This window comes from Pteronotus mesoamericanus, unplaced genomic scaffold (genome assembly GCF_021234165.1).
Source record: "Pteronotus mesoamericanus isolate MK-2021 breed Mesoamerican mustached bat unplaced genomic scaffold, CSHL_Meso_final scaffold_232, whole genome shotgun sequence".
NCBI lineage: Eukaryota > Metazoa > Chordata > Mammalia > Chiroptera > Mormoopidae > Pteronotus > Pteronotus mesoamericanus.
In genome coordinates this window covers 23,258,492-23,278,946 of record NW_026555311.1, presented here as the reverse complement: position 1 = coordinate 23,278,946, position 20,455 = coordinate 23,258,492, and the positions used below count along the sequence as shown (strand labels likewise).

General features: G+C 37.5%; 1 protein-coding gene across 1 annotated transcript in view; it reads right to left on the bottom strand.

The window, feature by feature from the left end:
- FAM13A (family with sequence similarity 13 member A) overlaps positions 1–20,455 on the bottom strand; it is a 266,776-nt gene that overhangs the window by 161,110 nt on the left and 85,211 nt on the right. The window contains exon 5 of the mRNA XM_054591743.1: positions 15,034–15,187. Within this exon, the coding sequence (XP_054447718.1) occupies positions 15,034–15,187 (154 nt within the window). The remainder of the gene's footprint in view (positions 1–15,033; positions 15,188–20,455) is intronic.

Sequence of the window (20,455 nt, the reverse complement as noted above, 5' to 3'; positions counted from 1 at the left end):
CCAGAGCTTTCCCAGAACTATTTTCATCCATTAATATTTGTCAAATTATTTTTTTGTGGGAGGCCGAGTTGGGGCCTCATATCCTGCAATCTTGCTGATGTGCTCAGCTTTGTTTTATAGTCTGTTAACTACCCCATGCCTTTCCAAAAAATTCTTCTACTCTTCCTTTTCTTTCTGGTTTGTTAGTCTAATATTAGCCATGGTTGCTTTCTGTTTTCAACCAAAGTAGTTTAAGTTACACAAATATTTACTATAGTGTTATGATATGGTCGCTCAGTAGAAAACTGTGGATTTAAATCTTACAATAATGATGATGCTGATAATCAAAATAATAACAATGGATATCACTTACATAGCACTTGTTGCATGTATGGCATTTTCTAAGAGCTTATTATACATTTATTCATTTTTTGATCCTTCCAATAACCCTATACAATATGTATTTTACTATATAAACTTCTCCTATGTGAAAACCAAAGTAGTTTTGAAAACTCAGGCACAGAAAGGATTGTAGTTTGTTCAAAGTCATACATCCAGTAAGTGGTAGAGCTGGAATTTGAAACCATGCAATCTATCTCCAGAGGCCTGTTCTGAACTATAAAAAATGCCTTTCTAGGAGGATCCTTCCTATTTAATTAGATCACAAAATGTTGCAGGTTAGGCAACCTGAAAAGTAAACTAAAATAGAAAATCATTTTAAAAAGATACACATAAATGATACCTACTCAAAATAGTTTTTTAAGGTGAAAACCTCAAATGTTCATTTATTTCCAAGTCTTCTGATGTGGGTCTTTGTATGGGGAGGGCCATATGTTTGGAATTCCACACTTTCTTACTTGTATAAACCACAATAATAATATACAATTTTTGTGGAGTGAAACATGAAGACTTCAACATTTATTGAATCTTTCCAACATATTCAACATTGCTTTTGTAACAGATAATTCTTTCTGTGCACTATACTATGCCCTAAGTCTTTCATGTTCTTTCTCTAGGCAGCAGGAAGACTACCATTTCCAGCCTCCCTTACAGTTAGGTTGGGAGCCATGTGATTGAATCTACTCATTGGAATATGAGTAGAAGTGTTATAAGTCACTTGCAGATGTAGACATAAAAATACTGCACATTTATTCCTACTCCCCCCCCCCTTTTTTTTTTCCGGCTGAGGCAATCTTGAGGATTTTGGGGGCAAAATGGAATAGGACTGCTTAACCCATCAGTCTGTGAAGTAAGTGAGAAATAAACTTTGACTGTGTTAAGCCATTAAGATTTTCGAGTCTTTAAGTGAAGCTTTTATTAGCTAGTTGGACATCATTTTCCTAGAAATAGCAATAATGTGTTCACATTGCATTTGTTTAATTAAATTACATAGGTACCATTAAAAATGACATTAATAGTTTTGGAAGTAAACATAATTGACTCCTGGTTAGCATATAATAAAATTGATCATGAAAGTATATGAGGTTACTCTATTAAACACAAGCATTCAGAGCTGCCATGGACAGCAGTCAGCATGGTTTAAATGAAAATGCATAAATTGATTAATCTGGCATATTAGTTAGGTGGAATTCTTTTTTTAAAAATTTTTAAGTCATGTTTATTCTATTACAGTTGTCTCAATTTTTCTCCCTTTGCCCCCCTCCACCCATCTCACCCCACCTTCTGCTCTGCGGGAACAGTCAATTCCCACATGTTCTTTGTTCTAGTCCCTTCCCCTTCTTTCCACCATTGTCCTCCTTCCCCATCCCCTCTGGTCACTTTCAGTCTGCTCCATGTTTCCATGTCTGTGGTTGATTTTGTTTGTTAGTTTATTTTGTTGAATAGATTCCACTTATAGGTGAGATCATACGGTATTTGTCTTTCACCAACTGGCTTATTTCACTTTACTTAATATTCTCCAGTTCCATCCATGTTGCTGCAAAAGGTAGGAGTTCCATCTCTTTCTCTTTCTTTCTTTCTTAAATGCAGATTGATTTTATTTATTTTTTTAAATGTCAAAGTTAATTATAAAATATTAAAAAAATTTAAAACCATTATTAAGTCTCAGCGATTAAAACAACATGACACCTGCACAGAAATAATCAAGTAGATCAATGAAATATAATGAGCATTCTAGAGACAAACATATATATATATATCTGTCTAACAATGTAATATATGATTAAGTTGATATTTCAAATCAATGGGTAAAATAAGGCTTATTCAACAAATAAGGTGCATGGACCACTACTACTTGAAATAAAACAAATATAGAACCCTATTTTGCACATTATACAAGAAATATTCAGGTAATTTAAAAATCAGTATGTAGAATCTAAGGAGTTTTAGAAGAAAATAGAACTAATATTTTTCATGACCTGAAGTAAAATATTCAAACTCAGAAGCTATAAAATAAATATTGACAATATAACTATATTAAACATTTAACTATATAGTAATATACACATAAAAAAAGTTAAAATACAAGGAATAGAATAGAAAAGTATTTGCAACACATCTAAAACATGGTTAATAGGTTTTTTATTTTTTAGGGAAAAAAGTTCTACAAATCTTTAATCAATAAATGGATAAAGACTACCAAAAAGTCATTTAAAGCTTTTTTTAAAACAAAAAATAGAAATAGGCAAGAAATATACTAAAACAGGTTCAGTTTCAACAAATAGTAAAGGAACAATTAAAATATCATTATTGTCACAATCAGATTAATGAGTATTAAAAATATTGGTCATATCAAGTATTGGCAATGTGAAAGGAACTGTGTATTCACAGACTCTTTTTCTTCATCTTAAAGCAGTCCCTTTAGCATATTTTGAAGTGCTGGTTTGGTGGAGGTGTATTCTTTTAGCCTTCTTTTGTCTCGGAAACTCTTTATTTCGCCTTCCATTTTAATTGAGAGCCTTGCTGGATAGAACAGTCTTGGTTGCAGGCCTTTGCTTTTCATTCCTTGGAATATTTCTTGCCATTCCCTTCTGGCTTGCAGTGTTTCTGTTGAGAAGTCAGATGCTAGCCTTATTGGGGCTCCCTTCTATGCTACTATCTCTTTTTACCTTGCTTGCTTTAGGATTCTCAGTTTGTCTTTGATATTTGCCATGTTAACGATGATGTGTCTTGCAGTGGGCCTCATTGGGTTCCTCTTGAATGGGACCCTCTGTGCTTCCTAGACTTGTGTGACTTATTCCTCTCCTCCAATTAGGGAAGTTTTCCATCATGACTTTTTCAAACAGGTTCTCTACCTTTCCTCATGCTCTTCTCCTTCTGGTATCCCTCTTATATGGATATTATTACGTGTCAGGTTGTCCTGCATTTCCCTCAATGCCTCTTCATTCTTTCTGAGTCTTTTTCATTTTCTTGCACTTTCTGGGAGCATTTTTTTACCTTACCCTCCAGCTCGCAAATTCGGTCCTCAGCTTCATCTAGCCTGCTTTTGATTCCTTCTACTGTGTTCTTCAATTCAGAAATTGTATACTTCATTTCCTCTTGTCTCTTATTGATGGTTTCTACGTCCTTTTTCATGCTGATATAGTTTGCAGTAAGTTCCTCATAGTTTCCCTGTAGTTTTTTGTAATTCTCTCTGAGCTCACCCAGCTCATTGAGCTTCCTTAGAACTCTTGTTTGGAACTCAATGTCCGATAGTTTACTTGCCTCTATTTCATTTAGTTCCCTTTCTGGGAATTCCTCCTTTCCCTTCGAGTGGAGGAGTGTTTCTTTGTCTTCCCATTATTTGTGAGACTCTTCTTTGTTGTTTCTGCTTCTAAAGTTGATCTGTCTTGATTTCTTGACTTTGTGGTGTGAACGTCTCTGGTTGGAGACAGCTGTTTTTACTTTCTGGATCTGCCTCTGATGGTGTCAGATGTCGTCCCTGTCTGACCTTAGGTAGTCTATTAGAGACTTCCAGGAATCTGTGTGTGGCTGTCCCCTTCAGCTGTTAATCTATTCACTCTGCACTCAGCAGGCGGCCTTAGACAGCTCAGGGCAGGGCGGGGTCCCTCCTGGGGGCAGGGTTATTGGGTCCTCTCACACTGCTGCTGTAGGGGGGAGGAGTCCGCGCTGGGATCCCACCACTCCGTTCTCTCCCCAAAACCTCCATCCCCAGTCTCTCCTCAAGTGTTACCAGACCTCTCTGTGCCCCCTTTAGCAGGGATCCACGCTGCACTCAGCAGGCAGCTTAGACAGCACAGAGCGGGGTGGAACCTGGGGGTGGGCCTATTGGGTCCTTTGATGCTAGTGCTGCTCACAGGGAGTGGTCTCTCCCTGAGCAATACAGCTGCTGCTGTATGGGGGAGGAGTCAGCACTCAGATCCTGACCGCTACTCTCTCAGTTCTCTCCCAAAAGCCTCCTTCCCCAGTGTCTCCTCAGGTGTCTCTAGCCCACTCTGCCCCCCCTTTGCCAGACACAAGGTAAGTGGCTGCAAATAAAAATGTATGCATTGACCCTTTAAACATTTCTTTGTGTCTCCAGCCACCAGTCTCTGGCAGAGAGCAACCCTGCCACTTTTCACAGCTGGCTGTTTTCTGTGTACTTTTTTGGGCTCTGGTGCTGTGGGCTAGAGATCCCCGCCTTTGGTTTAGACCCTGCTCTTCTCAGGGGGATCCAACTGGCCTTTTCAATATCCTTCTGGTGCTGCCGCCCATGGGTGCCCCACCTGCTTTCTCAAGTTTCTACTGCACTCCTTACTGTTGAGATTGTGCTAAAGCTGATTCTTCTGTCTCCGAGGTTACAAGGCTCCTCTCTTGCTATTGTTCAGTTGTTTGTTCCACCATTTAGTTGTAATTCCAGGTTGGTCCTGGGAGGAGGTCAGTGTGACTTTCACTCACTCCTCCGCCATCTTGATTCTCTCATTAGACATTTTTGAGTGAATATAAGGAACTAGAATAAATGCTTTGGAAGGTGTAAGAATGTGTGTTTCTCCATGACTTTTAGAAAAAAGACAATGCTTAGGTAGACATGAGATACTGTTCTTATCTTTGAAGAACTTAAAGTATAAGAGGGAAAAAAAAGCAACTCACCAACAGGAGAAAGTAAAGTGTGTTCTAATAGAAGGAGAAAGAAAGCACCCCAAGACAACAGAGGAGATGGGGATGAACTGTCCCTGGACGATGAGAGAGGGCTTCGTAAAGACAGTGGAATTTGAGATGTCTTACTTGGGCCCTCAGCCTCTCAACTGGAAGTAGAGCCTAAAACAAGGATTGCGGGCAAGTAGTTTATTTGGATGATCATTGGAGTAATAGGGTAATAATAGAGGGAGAAGGCAGAGAGTAAGTGGTATTATTATTAGGTACTAGAATTATTACAATGGTTCTGAAGCTTCCACTTGGGGTAAAGTTCTAGAAAACACTATAAAACACATCCCCCCAGAATTATTTCAACCAAGGAAAAATAGAACTGTAAATTTCTACCCTATATTCCTCAGTTATTGGTTCAGAGTTGCCCCTGGAGGGATGTTCCTTTGTAGGCAACTCTGGTCCACATAAGTATAACTTTTTTTTCATTCTACATAAATATCTATTTATACAACTTTACTTTTTTAATTGTATTGTTTATGTTATTAGAGTTGTCCCACTTTCTCCCTTTCTTGCCCCCTCCACACAGCCTGCCACCCACTTTTATAATCAGTCCTCTCACACTGTCCTTGTCCGCGGGTCCTTCATGTATGTTCTTTGATAATCCCTTCACCTTCTTTCAATCAGCCCCCACCTCCCCCATCCCCTTTTACAGCTGTCAGTCTGTTCCATGTGTCCATGCTTCTGGTTCTATATTGTTCATTAGTTTATTTTGTTCATTAGATTTTTCTTATAAGTGAGGTTATATGGCATTTGTCTTTCACCAACTGGCTCATTTTATTTAGCATAATAGCATCCAGTTCTATCCACACTGTTGCAAAAGGTAGAAATTCCTTCTTTCTTTATGCTGCACAGCATTCCATTCTGTAAATGTACCACAGTTTTTTTCATCCACTCATTTACTGATGGGCACTTAGACTGTTTCTAAATCTTGGCTATTGAAAATACTGCTGCTATGAACACAGGGGTGCATAAGCTCTTTTGAATTAGTGTTTTGGGATTCTTTGAGTATTTTCCCAGTGGTGTAATCACTGAGTCAAAAGGAACTTCCATTTTTAGTTTGTTGAGGAAATCCCATACTGTTTTCCACAGTGGCTGCACCAGTGGCTCCCAACAGCAGTGCACTAGGGTTCCCTTTTCTCCACAACCTCGCCAGAACTTGTTGTTTGTTGATTTATTAAGGATGGCCATTCTGACTGGTGTGAAGTGGTATCTCACTGTGGTTTTAATTTGTATCTCTCTGATGGCTAGTGATGTTGAGTATTTTTTCATATGCCTATGAGCCATCGATATGTCCTCCTTGGAGAACTGCATGTTCAGGTCCTTTGCCCATTTTTCAATTGTATCGTTTGTCTTTCTGGTATTGAGTTGCATGAGTTCTTTATATATTTTGGAGATTAAACCCTTGTCTGATGTGTCATTGGCAAATATGTTCTACAGTATAGTTGTTTTCCTTTTCATTTTGCTGATGGTTTCTTTAGCTGTGCAGAAGCTTTTTAATTTGATGTAGTCCAATTTATTTATTTTTTTCCTTTATTTCCTTTCCCCTAGGAGATATATCAGCAAAACTGATGCTACACGAGGCATGTGAAATTTTACTGCCTATGTTTTCCACAAGGACTTTTATGGTGTCACAATTTACATATAAGTCTTTTATCCACTTTGAGTTTATTCTGGTATATGGTGTAAGACGGTAGTCTAGTGTCATTTTTTTGCATGTACTAGTCCAGTTTCCCCAAAATCATTTATTGAAGAGACTGTCTTTGCTCCATTGTATGCCCTTGCCTCCTTTGTCATATATTAATTGACCATAAAGAAATGGGTTTATCTCTGGGCTCTCAGTTCTCTCCCATTGATCTATGTGTCTGTTCTTATGCCAGTACCAGACTGTTTTGATCACAGTGGCCTTATAATATAGTTTGATATCAGGTATTGTGATTCCGCCAACTTGTTCTTCTTTCTCCAGATTGCTGAGGCTATTTGGGGTCTTTTTTGATTCCATAAAGTTTACTTTTATTCCTAGGCAGGCAACTGAAGGAAACAGCAGAAATTCAGTTCTAAATCAACTACAAGCCATCTTTGAAAATCCACAAATAGTCAATTATTTACTCAGTACCTCTGTTTGCCAAGTACATGTACTAATTATTTAAAGTAGACAAGCTCTGAGGTATCAGTTCCAAAATATTACCATCTTACTGAAAGCATTTTAAAGATTATATAGCATAATGTTTTCACAACCAAAGCAATTTAGTCGGTCTTCTGTTAAATATTTCTTATAATAGTAAAGAAGGAATTAAGCATCTGGCAGATTTATCTACCAGGGGTGTCTAACCTGCAGCCTGTGGGCTGCATGCAGCCCAGGATGGCTATGAATGGGGCCCAACACAAAATCATAAATTTACTTAAAACATTATGAGATTCTTTTGTGATTATGTATTGCAAAATATTTAATGCGTGGCCCAAGACAACAATTCTTCCAGTGTGACCGAGAGATCAAAAAAGTTGGACACCCTTGATTCTAATCTATTCTAATGATTCATGAGCAGGCATATCTTTCTAGAGTTTATCTGTAAGTACTAAACAACAAAACATCTGGGGAGAAGAAATTAACAGCAATCTGAATTATAAATATGTGGCTATGATCTAAAACTAGAGCCATAAAAGTATCCGATGCTAAGCAAAAGCCTTTAATACTACTCTTATTACTTAAGACTTTATACTTACTGGTAATCTAATCAGCTTCCACTATTAGAAACTGCCATTTAGGTCATGCAAGCAAATGACATTTTATCATGCTAATTTATCTTTGTTTTTCTTAAACATTATTTAATATATTTTAACTTTCAAACTCAGAACTGATCTAATAGGTCTACCTCACTTTCCAAAGAAAGGTTTTAGATGAAGAAATGGGAAAGTAAATTTTAATCCAGTGTTACCTCTGAGTTCCTAGGTTTTCAAAATAATAACATGTAGATTCCAGTGGGCACAAGTCAGTCATTTCACTGTGTAAGTTAACCAACGCAAAGAGAAAATGCATCCAAATCCCAAAGAATCACACGATGACATAAAAATCAAAACATTTTTTATTCTTGTTATGACTCTGTGGCTACACCGTTTGGAGCATTTTTGAGGGGCTATAGAATGGGCTGGGGGCACTGCAAGCATGTAGGACTATGTCAGAAGAACAGAAATCAAGTACTTCTCTGACACTAAGCTGCGAAAACACGTGTTGAATGAAAAAATGTGTGACATGCATGGCACTATGTTCCCATTTAAAACTAAGATTTTGGTTAGTTCTATACTTGGCCTAATTAATACTTTAGAGTTCAACACCTAGGTCTGTCATTCACTGCTGCTGACCCTGACAGAGATACTCCTTAGATTTCCTCGACTGCAAAGTGGAATTAAGATCACCTACTTCACAGGTTTACTGTGAGAAGTAAATGAGTTAATATGCATAAGAGAACTTAGTACAGTATCTGGCACAAAGCTCCCTTCTCCCTTTGTCCCTCTGTTCCTACACTGACACATGTTTTATTTATTTTGTGAAGAGGCCCAGCACTTAGTGCAGAGCTTTACACAGAGTAGGTGTTAAGTTTCCTTTAAAAAAGTGAACAATTTTTGAAGTTATTTTGTTTCGATTATAGCCCTAAATGAAAACATGGAGCCACAGGCAATGTTTTTGAGTATGAGAAAGACATGAGGAATGTTTTAGGTAGTTTATGTGCTATATCAGTTTACGTGGTAAATGACTTTTAATCTACAAAGTTCAGCCTTATTCCCATAATCAAACTTGCCATATATTGATAAGTGAATACATCCCTCAAACTAATCCCTGTGCAAGTCTCTTCTAATATTTAGCTTTTACTCAGAACATTTTAATGGAATTTTTAATGCCAGACACTATGCTAACTAGATTGACAAGCATGAAATCTTAAGTAATATGGTTTCTGCAATTACATCAATCCATGATTGCTAGTGCATCAGATGTATGGGAGGGAGTGGTAGGAAAGGAATGTGAATAGGCAGCGTGGGTTCAAATCATGAAAAGCCTTGTATGTTATGCTAAGATTTAGGTTTTTTAATATAGAGATAGGTGAAGGTGAAGACCCGCTGAAGAACTGTGATATGGGATGCGACATGTTCATATCTGCATGATAAGTAATAATAACTCCAGCAGCAGAAGAGAAGAAATGGAGTCCAGGGGCAGACTAGGGTCAGTGAAACCAGTAAGAAGGCTACTAAGTAGTAGTAGTCTCCTAAGGATCAATCAATTCCCAAATCTGGCTGATCATTACAATTCCAGGGAAGCCTTTTAAAATGCAGATTTCAGTGCTGCCATGAGTTTCTGACAGTAAATCTGAGTTACCTGGTAATTGTGGTAATAATCCAAAATGAGTGGTGATGAGGAAACACTAATGAGGGTGGAAGAGGCTTAAGAGATCCTCAGGCAGTAGAATTAATTCATTCTAGTGACTGATGGACATCAAGCTGGAGTAACTGTGTGAATAGTTGGGCCTTTCATTAAGCCTCAGAATACAAGTGGAGCATTAGACCTTCAAGGCGAGGAAAGATGATGAGACAGACAATATGTAGGAAAGGCATGGCAAGTGATGGTAAGGCACTTACATAAATGATATATGTATGCCAAAGAGAGCTCTGGACTGAAGACCTAGGAATGAGCCCAGGAAATAACAATGTTTAATTCTGACTGGGAAGAAAAAGCACTCAGAGACTGCAGACAGACCAGAGGAATAGGAAGATGCCAAAAACCATTCAATATTCATTCCAGAATTTAAGGAGGAAGTTTGGTTAGGGGGACATTGTAAAGGGCCTGAATTTTGAGTAGAGGAGACTTAACTGATACTGTCAGCAAAAGGGTGAGAGGCAAAACAACAGCGAAAGATTTGCTTGCTTAAGGCAGGAATACGTTATGATCAGGTTTGTTTTTTAGGAGCATACTTCTATCACTGATAGAGAGGAGATGGGAAGGGGGTAAGCCTAGATGGAGAACAGTTTGAAATTCTGTAGCTATGAAAAGGGCCTAATCTAAGGCAGTGGTAGTAAGTGGACACAAGACACCCATTTCCAGAGACATGTCTCAGACAGAATATGAGTCCAAGTGGGAATGGTTAAAGGGGCAGGAGTTAAAGGTAAAAGTAAAGATTCCAGTTTCGTAGGCCAGGGGCTGGCAAACTAGGACTGGATAGAGTTACCAAACAACAAGTGGGGCCCTGCTGCTTGGTGTACCCTCTAGGCAAAATTCTGGACACAAAGGTTTGGTGATAAAGGAGTCTATTCAAAAGCTACACAACTTTGGAATAACAGCTTTCCATAAGCATTAGTCACTTAAGCCTATCAATTAAGGCTAAAATGTTTAACTCCTAAGTTCCTCGATCATTCCCCCTGTTAGTTTTTAATTCTCATTTCTATATGATTAGTTTACAAACTAAAACAACATAAGATACAAGAGCTACACAATTTTGGAAGAATGGCAGGCTTCTGCCTTCAGAGCCCGTCCCCTCTAGAACACCCAAAGAAGAATACCCTGCCACCCTCTGCCAGGCCAGCCTGACCCTAGGCTGTGCCTGGAGTTTCTCCCTATCCAACATATCACCCATTGGGAACTGCAGGCGGCTGCAGCACAATGATCCAGGCATCCTCCAGGAAGAGAGCCCAAGAGCCAGTCTCTGCCTTCCTTCTATTTTAAATCTTCTGGACCATAATTCCATGCACTCTGGAGGCCTTCAGCTTTTCAGCCAATCCTCACCTAGGCTGTTTACCATTGCCTTGGGCAACCTCCTCCTGTGGCTCCTCCTGCTCCCTACTCCTCCTCAGTGATCTCATATCTCTCTGCATCAAGAGCAGAACATAGACAAAGCTTTGGAGATGATATTTTTCATGTGAGAAATTTGAATAATGAACATGGCTTTTTATTGGTAGTGGGAAATATGGCTCCTGGTAGTTTGGACTGGAACGGTGATTTAGAAGTCATCAGCAGTATGGAAACTGAAGTAAAATAGTTAACCAGGCAAATTTATATTTAATCAAAATAAATGAGGACCAGTGGTGATTGTCAGGAGAGTCAGAATGTAGTCCTCAGAATCAGACATAACACTGAAGATAATTGTACCTACACCAAGTGCAGTGAGACAGACATTCTTTGTTCTGGATACTGCTGGTATATGCAGTCAATAAATCTGTGTTTGGTAAACATATCACATTGTCATTTCATACTGTGCTAAAAGTTGACTAAAATCTGTGGATGGTTTTCAATTTAGCTATTATTACTTTGGTATCTTTTTGGCTATACTGGTACAAATCATTTTATGAACCTAAGTATAGTACTTTCCAATCAGAATAATTACATCAGATATGGTGCTTTTGGTGCAAGAACCAAAACACTCTACTGAAGGTAGTTTATACTATGAGAACATTTATATCCTCCATGTAACTCTAAGTCTAGAGGTATGTGTAGTCAGGTTTGGTTCAGCAGAGATCAACGATGGGGAGCTGAGACTTTTCCTTCCTTTAGTTGTCAGCCTCAGTGTGTCAGTGATACATTCATCAAAGACAAAAGATGGTGGCAGTAGCTCCAAGCATAAAAACATCCAAAACCAGATGGGAGAGGTGGACATTTTGATTCAGAGGCCTACTATCTTTTTCTCTTCGGTAAATTAAAAATAACTTATGTTCAGTAAAATATATAAATCTTAAGTGTACAGCTGAATGAGTTTTGACAAATGCATATACCCATATCCATATGCCTATTGAAATATGGACCATTTTTATCACCCCAGAGAGCTCCCCTGAACACTTTCCTAGTTAATCATCGCCATTGCCACCACCCCAACTCCACCCAGAGGCAACTACAGCTCTTATCTCTTAAATCTTTCTTGATTCTCTCTCCCCTCCCCCCATCCCCTCTCTGTAATCAGGGATGAAAATCTTTCCCAGAGGCCTCTGCCCCTAGCACACTTTACCTTACATCTTCTTGGCCAGGAATGTGTCTCTTCTGACTTTTACATCAATCACTGAATAAAATATGATTGTAATACCACCTTATTATAGACCATTTATGTATGATTCATCCATCCCTTGGGGCTGAGAGAGGGGCCCATCTGACCTCAAAACATAGCCTCGGGTCCAAATATAATGGTACTTTATTTTGTTTTTTAAGCAAGGAAGAAGAGGGAAATGGTGGAATGGGTGCGTGCATGCCTGTTCTCTCTCTGTTTCTCTCTCTCTCTCTCACACGCACATACCATTTTGTTACTCTATACCAGCCAATATCTGACCTGTATTCTTCCAGCTTTATTTCATTTGCAAAGCTGTTCATTCAAGTCAGTGTTTAACGTACTGATAACACAAATAAATGTAGCGACCTCCTTTGAAGTTAACACCAATTCACATCCAATGCTCTGGGCAAAGTTCTTCATCCAGGTCCAATTACAGTCAAATTTATACTTGTCTGAGCCCCAAATCTCCATTTAGCCCACAAAAATATCATGAAAAATGTCATTCAACACTTTGACTTTGTTTCCTACCCTGGGGTACACAGGGTGTGCCAGTGGACACATTGAGCACTTTTTCCCATTAAAAATACCTTTTTGCTTTTTTATACCTTAGTAGTTTTCATGAGCCTAAACTTATTCTCAGCTCTAACATTTATATCTCTGTCAAACTTGTGTATTTATCAATTGTTTTGTGCCTGTTTCCTCTTTTTGTTCACATCTTTCTAAAAGCTGTGAACAAAAAGAGACATGAGAATGATCAGAATAACTTGTTTTTTGACTACCCTTCATATTTACTATTTTTAGTATGTTAATGATTTCATTTTGAGACTCTCAATTTCTTTTTAATCTAGCTTCCTCTTGGTTTATATCTGTTTCTATAATCTTAGAAATTTAAAGAACATTCTTTCTTAACAATGTCCAGTTTTATATATCTAACTGTTGCTAGCATATTCTTCATTATTAGGGACCCTAAAATGGCGTTAGCACATCCTGTTAAAATAATTTCTGTAACTTCTGTTTCATACTTATTGGTTACAATGAAGTCCATAACATCACATTCCCCTGTTGCATTATCTACCCTCTCAGAGGTAAGACTATCAGCAAGATCAGTAAAAAAAAATGTATAAAAAATTCTGCTTTAACAGAATGATGCTTCCAGAGTATAGACATGTAGTTTCCAATCATGATATCTGTCTGCCTTTAGGCCACATCTGAAACTTGCATTTGGAGAGTAGCAGTCACAATCATCCACTTCAGACATCTGTATTTAGTACATACAATATTTTCAGTTTATGTGTCTTATCCTGCACTCTCATGCTGTGTTCTCCACCATGATTAAAGTTACGAGCTCAAGGATTTCCAAGCAGGGCACTCTTTCATATATCTCTGTAGGTATGATTTTACTTGCACAGAATATAACCCCCTGTTGACAGAGTCCAGAGATTATCTATACCTCAGAAAGTTTTTCCTGCCTATCTATTTTCATTAATTTGAGAACTTCCTCATTATTTTATCAGACCTAGGTGAAAGGTATGAGTGTTAAAAGTATTTATCAGAAATATAGCTGAGAAAGTCAATCACTTTTTAACATTTTAAAGAGAGATCCTTTGCAAGACCCTTTGTTCTTGCAAAGTACTACAGGAACAGAAAGAACAAATTAAAGGTAAAGTTTTTCTATTTAAAAAATAATTTATTTCGATTTCAATTTTTTTTGTAGCAAAATTTATGAGTAGGTTTTTTTCCTTCTTATCTCTTTTAAATCACCGACATTTTCTCAGCTTCCATGTTACCTCTAGTATTAGGTTATACTTGATATTCTCCAAAGTATTTCATTTTATCATTTTATCTGAGAAATGCTCTTCCCTTCCCTCAAATTTCAGTTTAAAGTTCTCTTTATTATTTTGGCAAGATTCATATTTAGTGCAGCATTTCTCTTAGATGCGCTCTATCCCTTACAGGGCATCTGCTGTATTAACATAAGCCCCCAGTTAAGAAAACCTCTTTTTTGTCTTCTTTTGCTGTTTTGATAGAGTGCTGCTTGGTACCCATTGCTTTTTATTTCTCCAAAGTCATGGCCTCAACTGGAACAATAAATGAAAACACCCTTTCAACGTTCCCACCAAGTACCTCTTATGATTTGTTGCCATATGAATCAATGAGAGTACAGGCTATAAATTTGGTAAGTTTCAGGAAACCTCCTGAGGGAAACTTCTGTATCTCTTTCATCATGATTTACCTCAATATAAATGAGAAAGAAATAGATGTCTTCCCTCTTTTCCCTCATCTGGAAGATTTAGTTTGGATGTTTATCCTCTAACTCTCAATTATAAATCTTGAGAGACCTACATGGATTTATGTAATGTGTAAAGAATGTTATAATTTATCAGCAATGCATAAAAATATTTAGATAGTATTGTCAAGAATTCCCTTGCAGGTTTTAAAAATACTCTCCTTTATTGATAACAGTTACCAATGGCTACATATATGGGACTTAAAATCTAAAGTTGAACTTGAAAGTATGCCAGACACAAGAAAGACAAGACATATTAACACTGTCTAAAGGAATTTTGCAATTTACTCGGTAAGCTAGCATTCCTGAACACAGACATGAGCACGTATCATATCCCCCCATACCACCAGATTTCCATAAAAAGTTGGCACACCCTATCAGCTATAACACTGAGCTCACATAAATGCTTTTGAGATGATTTTATAGCAGTAAGAAAACATCAGTTCACAATTATTCTCCAATATTAGAAGAATACATACCAGTTAACAAACACTTGCTACAGAGAATAGACTACATAAAAAGAATTAAATAGGGAATAATAATCTGAACATAGGAATAATAATTTGAAGTTATATCCATATGGAATTTTTATGACAAAGAATGATTTAAATTAACTTCCATGCAAAATATAGCAATACTGAAAATCAGATAGCAATTTTTACTTACTTTTACTAAAATAAGCTTCATTTGATTTTCACACCTCTGGTTATCATTTTCTGTGCATTCTACTTCAAACAGGGTATTGTACTTTTCTAGTATTGTAGCCATTATCTTGTTGCAGAGGTCTTGTTCTTTCATGCATTCAAGCCCAGGTGGCACACTAAAAATAAGGGGAAAAATTGAGAGGAATTACTCTGTAAAAACAAAAATGCCAGCACAGCTATCTTAGGTTTATAGTTTGACATCTCAATGATTGAGCAGCCTTCTTATAAGGACATAGGGATTTTCAACTGGCTTTATGGTGACATATACGATATTTTTGGGACAACTACTGATTTCCAAGATATGAATTAATAGCTTGTGCTGAATAAAAGTACCTGTTGTTCAGGAAGAAGTTATGGGTTAACATAGGTGCAATAACACATTATATATGTTAGGAATTGCTACATGTAAGGTAACATTTACATAAAAATAAAAACAATAAAGGACAAATGTCATGACAAAAAAAATGGGTATTTTATCGTGACAGAAATATTTAGCCACACAAATAATAGTGACACAATCTTTAGTGATTTCTTAGGTAATGCACAAAAATTAAAGGAAAAGATGAATACTGCTTGGGAAATATACTGATAATTGTTAAAGCTGAGTGATAGGTATATGGAAGATTTATTAAAGTATTCTGCTTTCTTTTCGGCATGTCTAAAAATGTCCATAATTTTTATTTAAAAGTGTAAAAAAACCTCTGAATGCAGAAGACATCACAAAATAAAGAAGATTAAATATTTCCTCGGTAAGATTAGTTGAATATAAGGTTTGTCTGGAAAAAGGCAAACCATTTTTAACATAACAAAAACAGTTTGCACAACACTGATATAACCTGGAAGTCAAGGAGAGCGGACTAGAAAGCACATGCATAAACAATGAGAACTTCACTGCACTAGTCAGTGGGGATGGTAGATACCATTAAGTGAGCATGTGTACTGTGTGGCCGTTGCATTCAAAATGACTGAGCAAGTAGAGCAACAAATACGCCTCAAATTTTGTTTTAAGCTTGAACAGTCCTCTGAGGAAACTATTTTGATAATTCAGAAGGCCACAGCTATGGGCAACTGGTGACTGGCAGTTTCATCACAACAATGTGCCTGCTCATGCATCACATCTTGTGCAGTTTTTTGGCAAGACATCAAATCACCCAGGTGACTCAGACCCCCTACATCCCAGATATGATGCCCTGTGACATGGCTTTTCCAAAAACTAAAATCACCTTTGAAAAGGAAGAGATTTCAGGTCATCGATAAGATTCAAGAAAATGATGGGGCAGCTGATGGCGACTGGGAGAACTATGTGAGGTCCCAAGGTGCCTACTTTGAAGGGGACTGAGGCTTCATAGTCCTATGTACATTGTTTTTTGTATCTTGTATCTTCTTCAGTAAATGTCTCTCTTTTTCCTATTACATTGTTGGATACTTTCTGGACATACCTCAGCATGTAAAGAATCCCTACTAACAATAAGTGAATATTTTAAAAAGAGACAAAAACATGAGTTTAAAAACTTATAGAAGAAAATGCCAATACTTGGATAGTCAATAATCTTATGAAATGATACTTAACATCATTGAGTAACTGGTGTATGCCCAGGGAAATGCTTTAAAAAGACCTTAAGTTTGCACCTTAGGTTGATCTCGGCATAAAGACATCTGTGCAATTAAAAAAAACAAAAACAATCAATTAAAAAAACACAAAACAGCAAACCCTAGGTAAAAGAAGGAAAGGAGAATCTGATTTCGAGTTATCACAAAGTATACAAAGTAACAGGAAAGTATGACTTATTCAAGAAGAAGTACATATTGGCAGAAACTGTCCCTGAAAAAAGACCCAACGGCAGATATACTAGAGATGTTGAAACAATTGTGTAAAGATGCCTCTCCCCCAAATTAAAGGGGGATATGAGGAAAGTCAAGAAAATAATGTGTGGACAAAATGGAAATATCAATAAAGAGAAAGAATATCCAAAAAAAGAAGATGAAAGAGATTCTGGAGATGAAAAGTACAATAATTGCAGTGAAAAATTCAGTAGAATTGAAAGGTATATTTGAGCAGGCAGAAAAAAGAATCACTGAACATGAATATAGAACAATGGAAATTATTGAGACTGAGGAACAGGAAGGAGAAAGATTAATAAATCAGAACCTAATGGACCTGCAGGGCACTAGCAAGTAGACCAATATACGTATTATGAGAGTCCCAGAAGGAGAAGAAAGAAACAGGCAAAGAGAATATTTGAAGGAATAATGGCTGAAAACTTCATGATGAAAGACATGAATATAAAAATCAAACCAGCTCAGAAGACTTCAAGAGACTTGCACTGAGACACACTACAGTTAAACTTTCGAAGGACAAATACAAAGACAGAGTCCTGAAAGCAGCAAGAGCTCATACACAAGGGGTCCTCAGTTAGATTATCAACATGTTTCTTATCAGAAACTTTGGATGTCAGAAGATTGATATATCCAAAATGCTAAAAAACTAAAACTTGTCAACTAGAATCGCAAATCTGGCAAAAATGTCCTTCAAAAGTAGGGACAAAGTAAGATATTCCCAGATAAACAAAAGGTTAGGGAATTAGTTACCCCTAGACCTGGCCTGCAAGAAATGCTCAAGGGAGTACTGCACAGTAAACTGAAAGAACATGGAAGAGTAACTTGGAGCCTTATGGAGAAAGATCTCAATAAAGGTAAGTATATAGGCAAATATAAAAGCTAGTATTATTGTAACAGTGGTTTGTAACTGTACTTTTTATTTTATACATGATTTAAGAGATTATTATATTTAAGGTTCATAATTAATTAGTGTAAAAGCCAGTGATACTGTAACTTTGATTTGTAACTCCATATCTTGTTTTCTACATAATTAAATAGACAATGCATTTAAAGGGATTATTAGTTACCCTAATAGCAAAAGCAGACAAGGACACTTCAAGCCAATATCCCTAATAACCATAGATGCAAAAATCCAAAACAAAATACTAGCAATCTGAATTCAACAATACATTAAAAAAATCATACACTATGATCAAGTGAGATTTATTCTAGAGAATGAAAAGACAGTTCAATATCTGCAAATCAATCAGTATGATATACCACATTAACAAAATAAAAGATAAAACTCATATGATCCTCTCAAAAGAGGCAGAAAAAATGTTTGACAAAACATCCACTTATGATAAAAATTCTCAACAAATGGGTATATCGGGAACACACCTCAACATAATAAAGGTCATATATGACAAGCCCACAGCTGACATCACACTTAACAGTAAAAAGCTGAAAACTTTCCTCTAGGATTAGGAACAAGGCAAGGATGCCTACACTCATCACACCTATTCAACAGTTTTGGAAGTCCTAGCCATAGCAACCCAGGCGTATGCCCTGACTGGTAAAGCTAAGTTAGTTGGGCATTGTCCCATAAAGCAAAAGGTTGCCTGTTCAATTTCCCAGTTAGGGCATGTCCCTGGGTTGTGTTTTTAAAAAAGGCTTAAGTAAGTAAAGAATGATGAGATACTTCATTCTCTTTTTGTAACCTCTCTTTGTACTATCATCATTTGATTCATCAATACCTTTAGAATATGATTGTTCACCAGGACTGAATGTACCTAACTGCATTATCACTAAATCACCATTACACAATCTTGTCCACATTTATTCCATGCAAATAAAGGCTGACATGCTGAGACAATCTCCCTCATGCAGTTCTTCACAGAATAAAAAAAAAAAAAATCTATTACTGAAAGTAATCACTGGATGTCAGGCTTAATAACCTTTATAAAAGGTAAAAGTTTCCAAATGTATACTGTCCTTTCTATAAGTCTATTGTAATTGACCTATATTCACTTATATGTTATAAATAAAAACTAGGGTATAAATGAAAAACTGGAAGATTTTTAAGGAAGATAACATTCAATAATAAAGTTCCCAATGTTTCTTGGAATTGAGGTGAGGCTGTGGAAACAAACATTTCCAGAAGTGTTTACGGACCTGGCACGATCCTAGGCAATGTTTTCTTTTTTAAAAACTAATGATGTTGGTGTTTCCGGGGTATTCAATTTATACTTAAGTATGTCAGCTTTCATTGTCCCCCCCTCCATGCAGATTTTATAAATAATGTCACTTATTAATCCAAGTGATGTTAGTCTTTTCTCCTCAAAAGTACCAACTGAAGATAGAACTTCCTAAATGAAAGTTCTAGACTACTACCATGAACAATTACCCAACCATGTCTATATAATAATCAATAGTCTGGATAAATTGAAAAATTTTACATAAATCATTTAGATATTCTTCAAATAGCTTGATGTTTGACATTGTACTACCAATCATTTGGGTGGATAAATAAAAAATAAATATTTAAAAAATAAAAATTTTTACACATGCCCCCAGGCTGTGATCAAGGCTGCGCAAAGTGGAGAGCAGTGGCCTGGGAACTGGGGGTCCTGTGTGAGCAAAGGGCTGCAGATACTTTCCTCCTGCTGCTGTCCCTTACCCCTCAGGCTCCCGGCGCTGATACCAGAACCAGAAGTGGTACGTTGTTTCTCTCCGATGCCCGACCAAGGTACCATTTTCACCAGTGCCAGAAAGCTATTATCAAGAAAATTAAATTAGATCAGTGCATGCAGCTATAAACCAGCTCCTACCAGGTTTCCGTAACTGCTCCTGACAAAGGGTTTCAGGCTGCGACTACACGTGGGAGCTGTGGGAAGTGTCCTTGGGCCAGACACCATCTGGGCTGTGGCCTGGAGCCTCCTGGCCTGGAGTTGGCAGGGTCAGATCTGCATCCCCAGCAGATCTGGCTGTGGGAGGTGGGCAGGGTGGGCAGGCCAAAGTTATATTCAGGACTGACAACTCCCATGGACCTCACTAATGGGAAGAGCTAGGCACCTTACTTTTTTTAAAAAAGCTACTTTGGAGCAAAAAGGGAAAGTCAGAGGAAGACCCTTGCTTCTCATCTCTGGCTGAGCTAGTGGCTCCAGGGAGCAAGAAGTATAGTACCTGTACAACAGTCAGCCAGCCAGAGGGAAGAACACACCAAACAATGACCCAACAACCACCAAAACCCAATTACAATCACATGAAAGGCACGGGGCAGCACAAGAGCATCAAGCAGAGGTGATCGAGGAGATTGCACCACTGAGTCCCACAGGTCTCCTACTACAGAAGGTCACACCACGAAGACTGGGAGTCAAAGCAGATACATCTGACAAGCAGAAAGAAAACAAGAAGAGTCATAAAAAATGGGGAGACAAAGAAACAACTCCCAATCAAAAGGAAAGAAAAAATCCCCAGAAAGACTGCTAAATGAAATTGAGGCAACCAAACTATCAGACATTGAGTTCAAAATGATGGTTATAAGTACACTCAAGAAGCTCAGT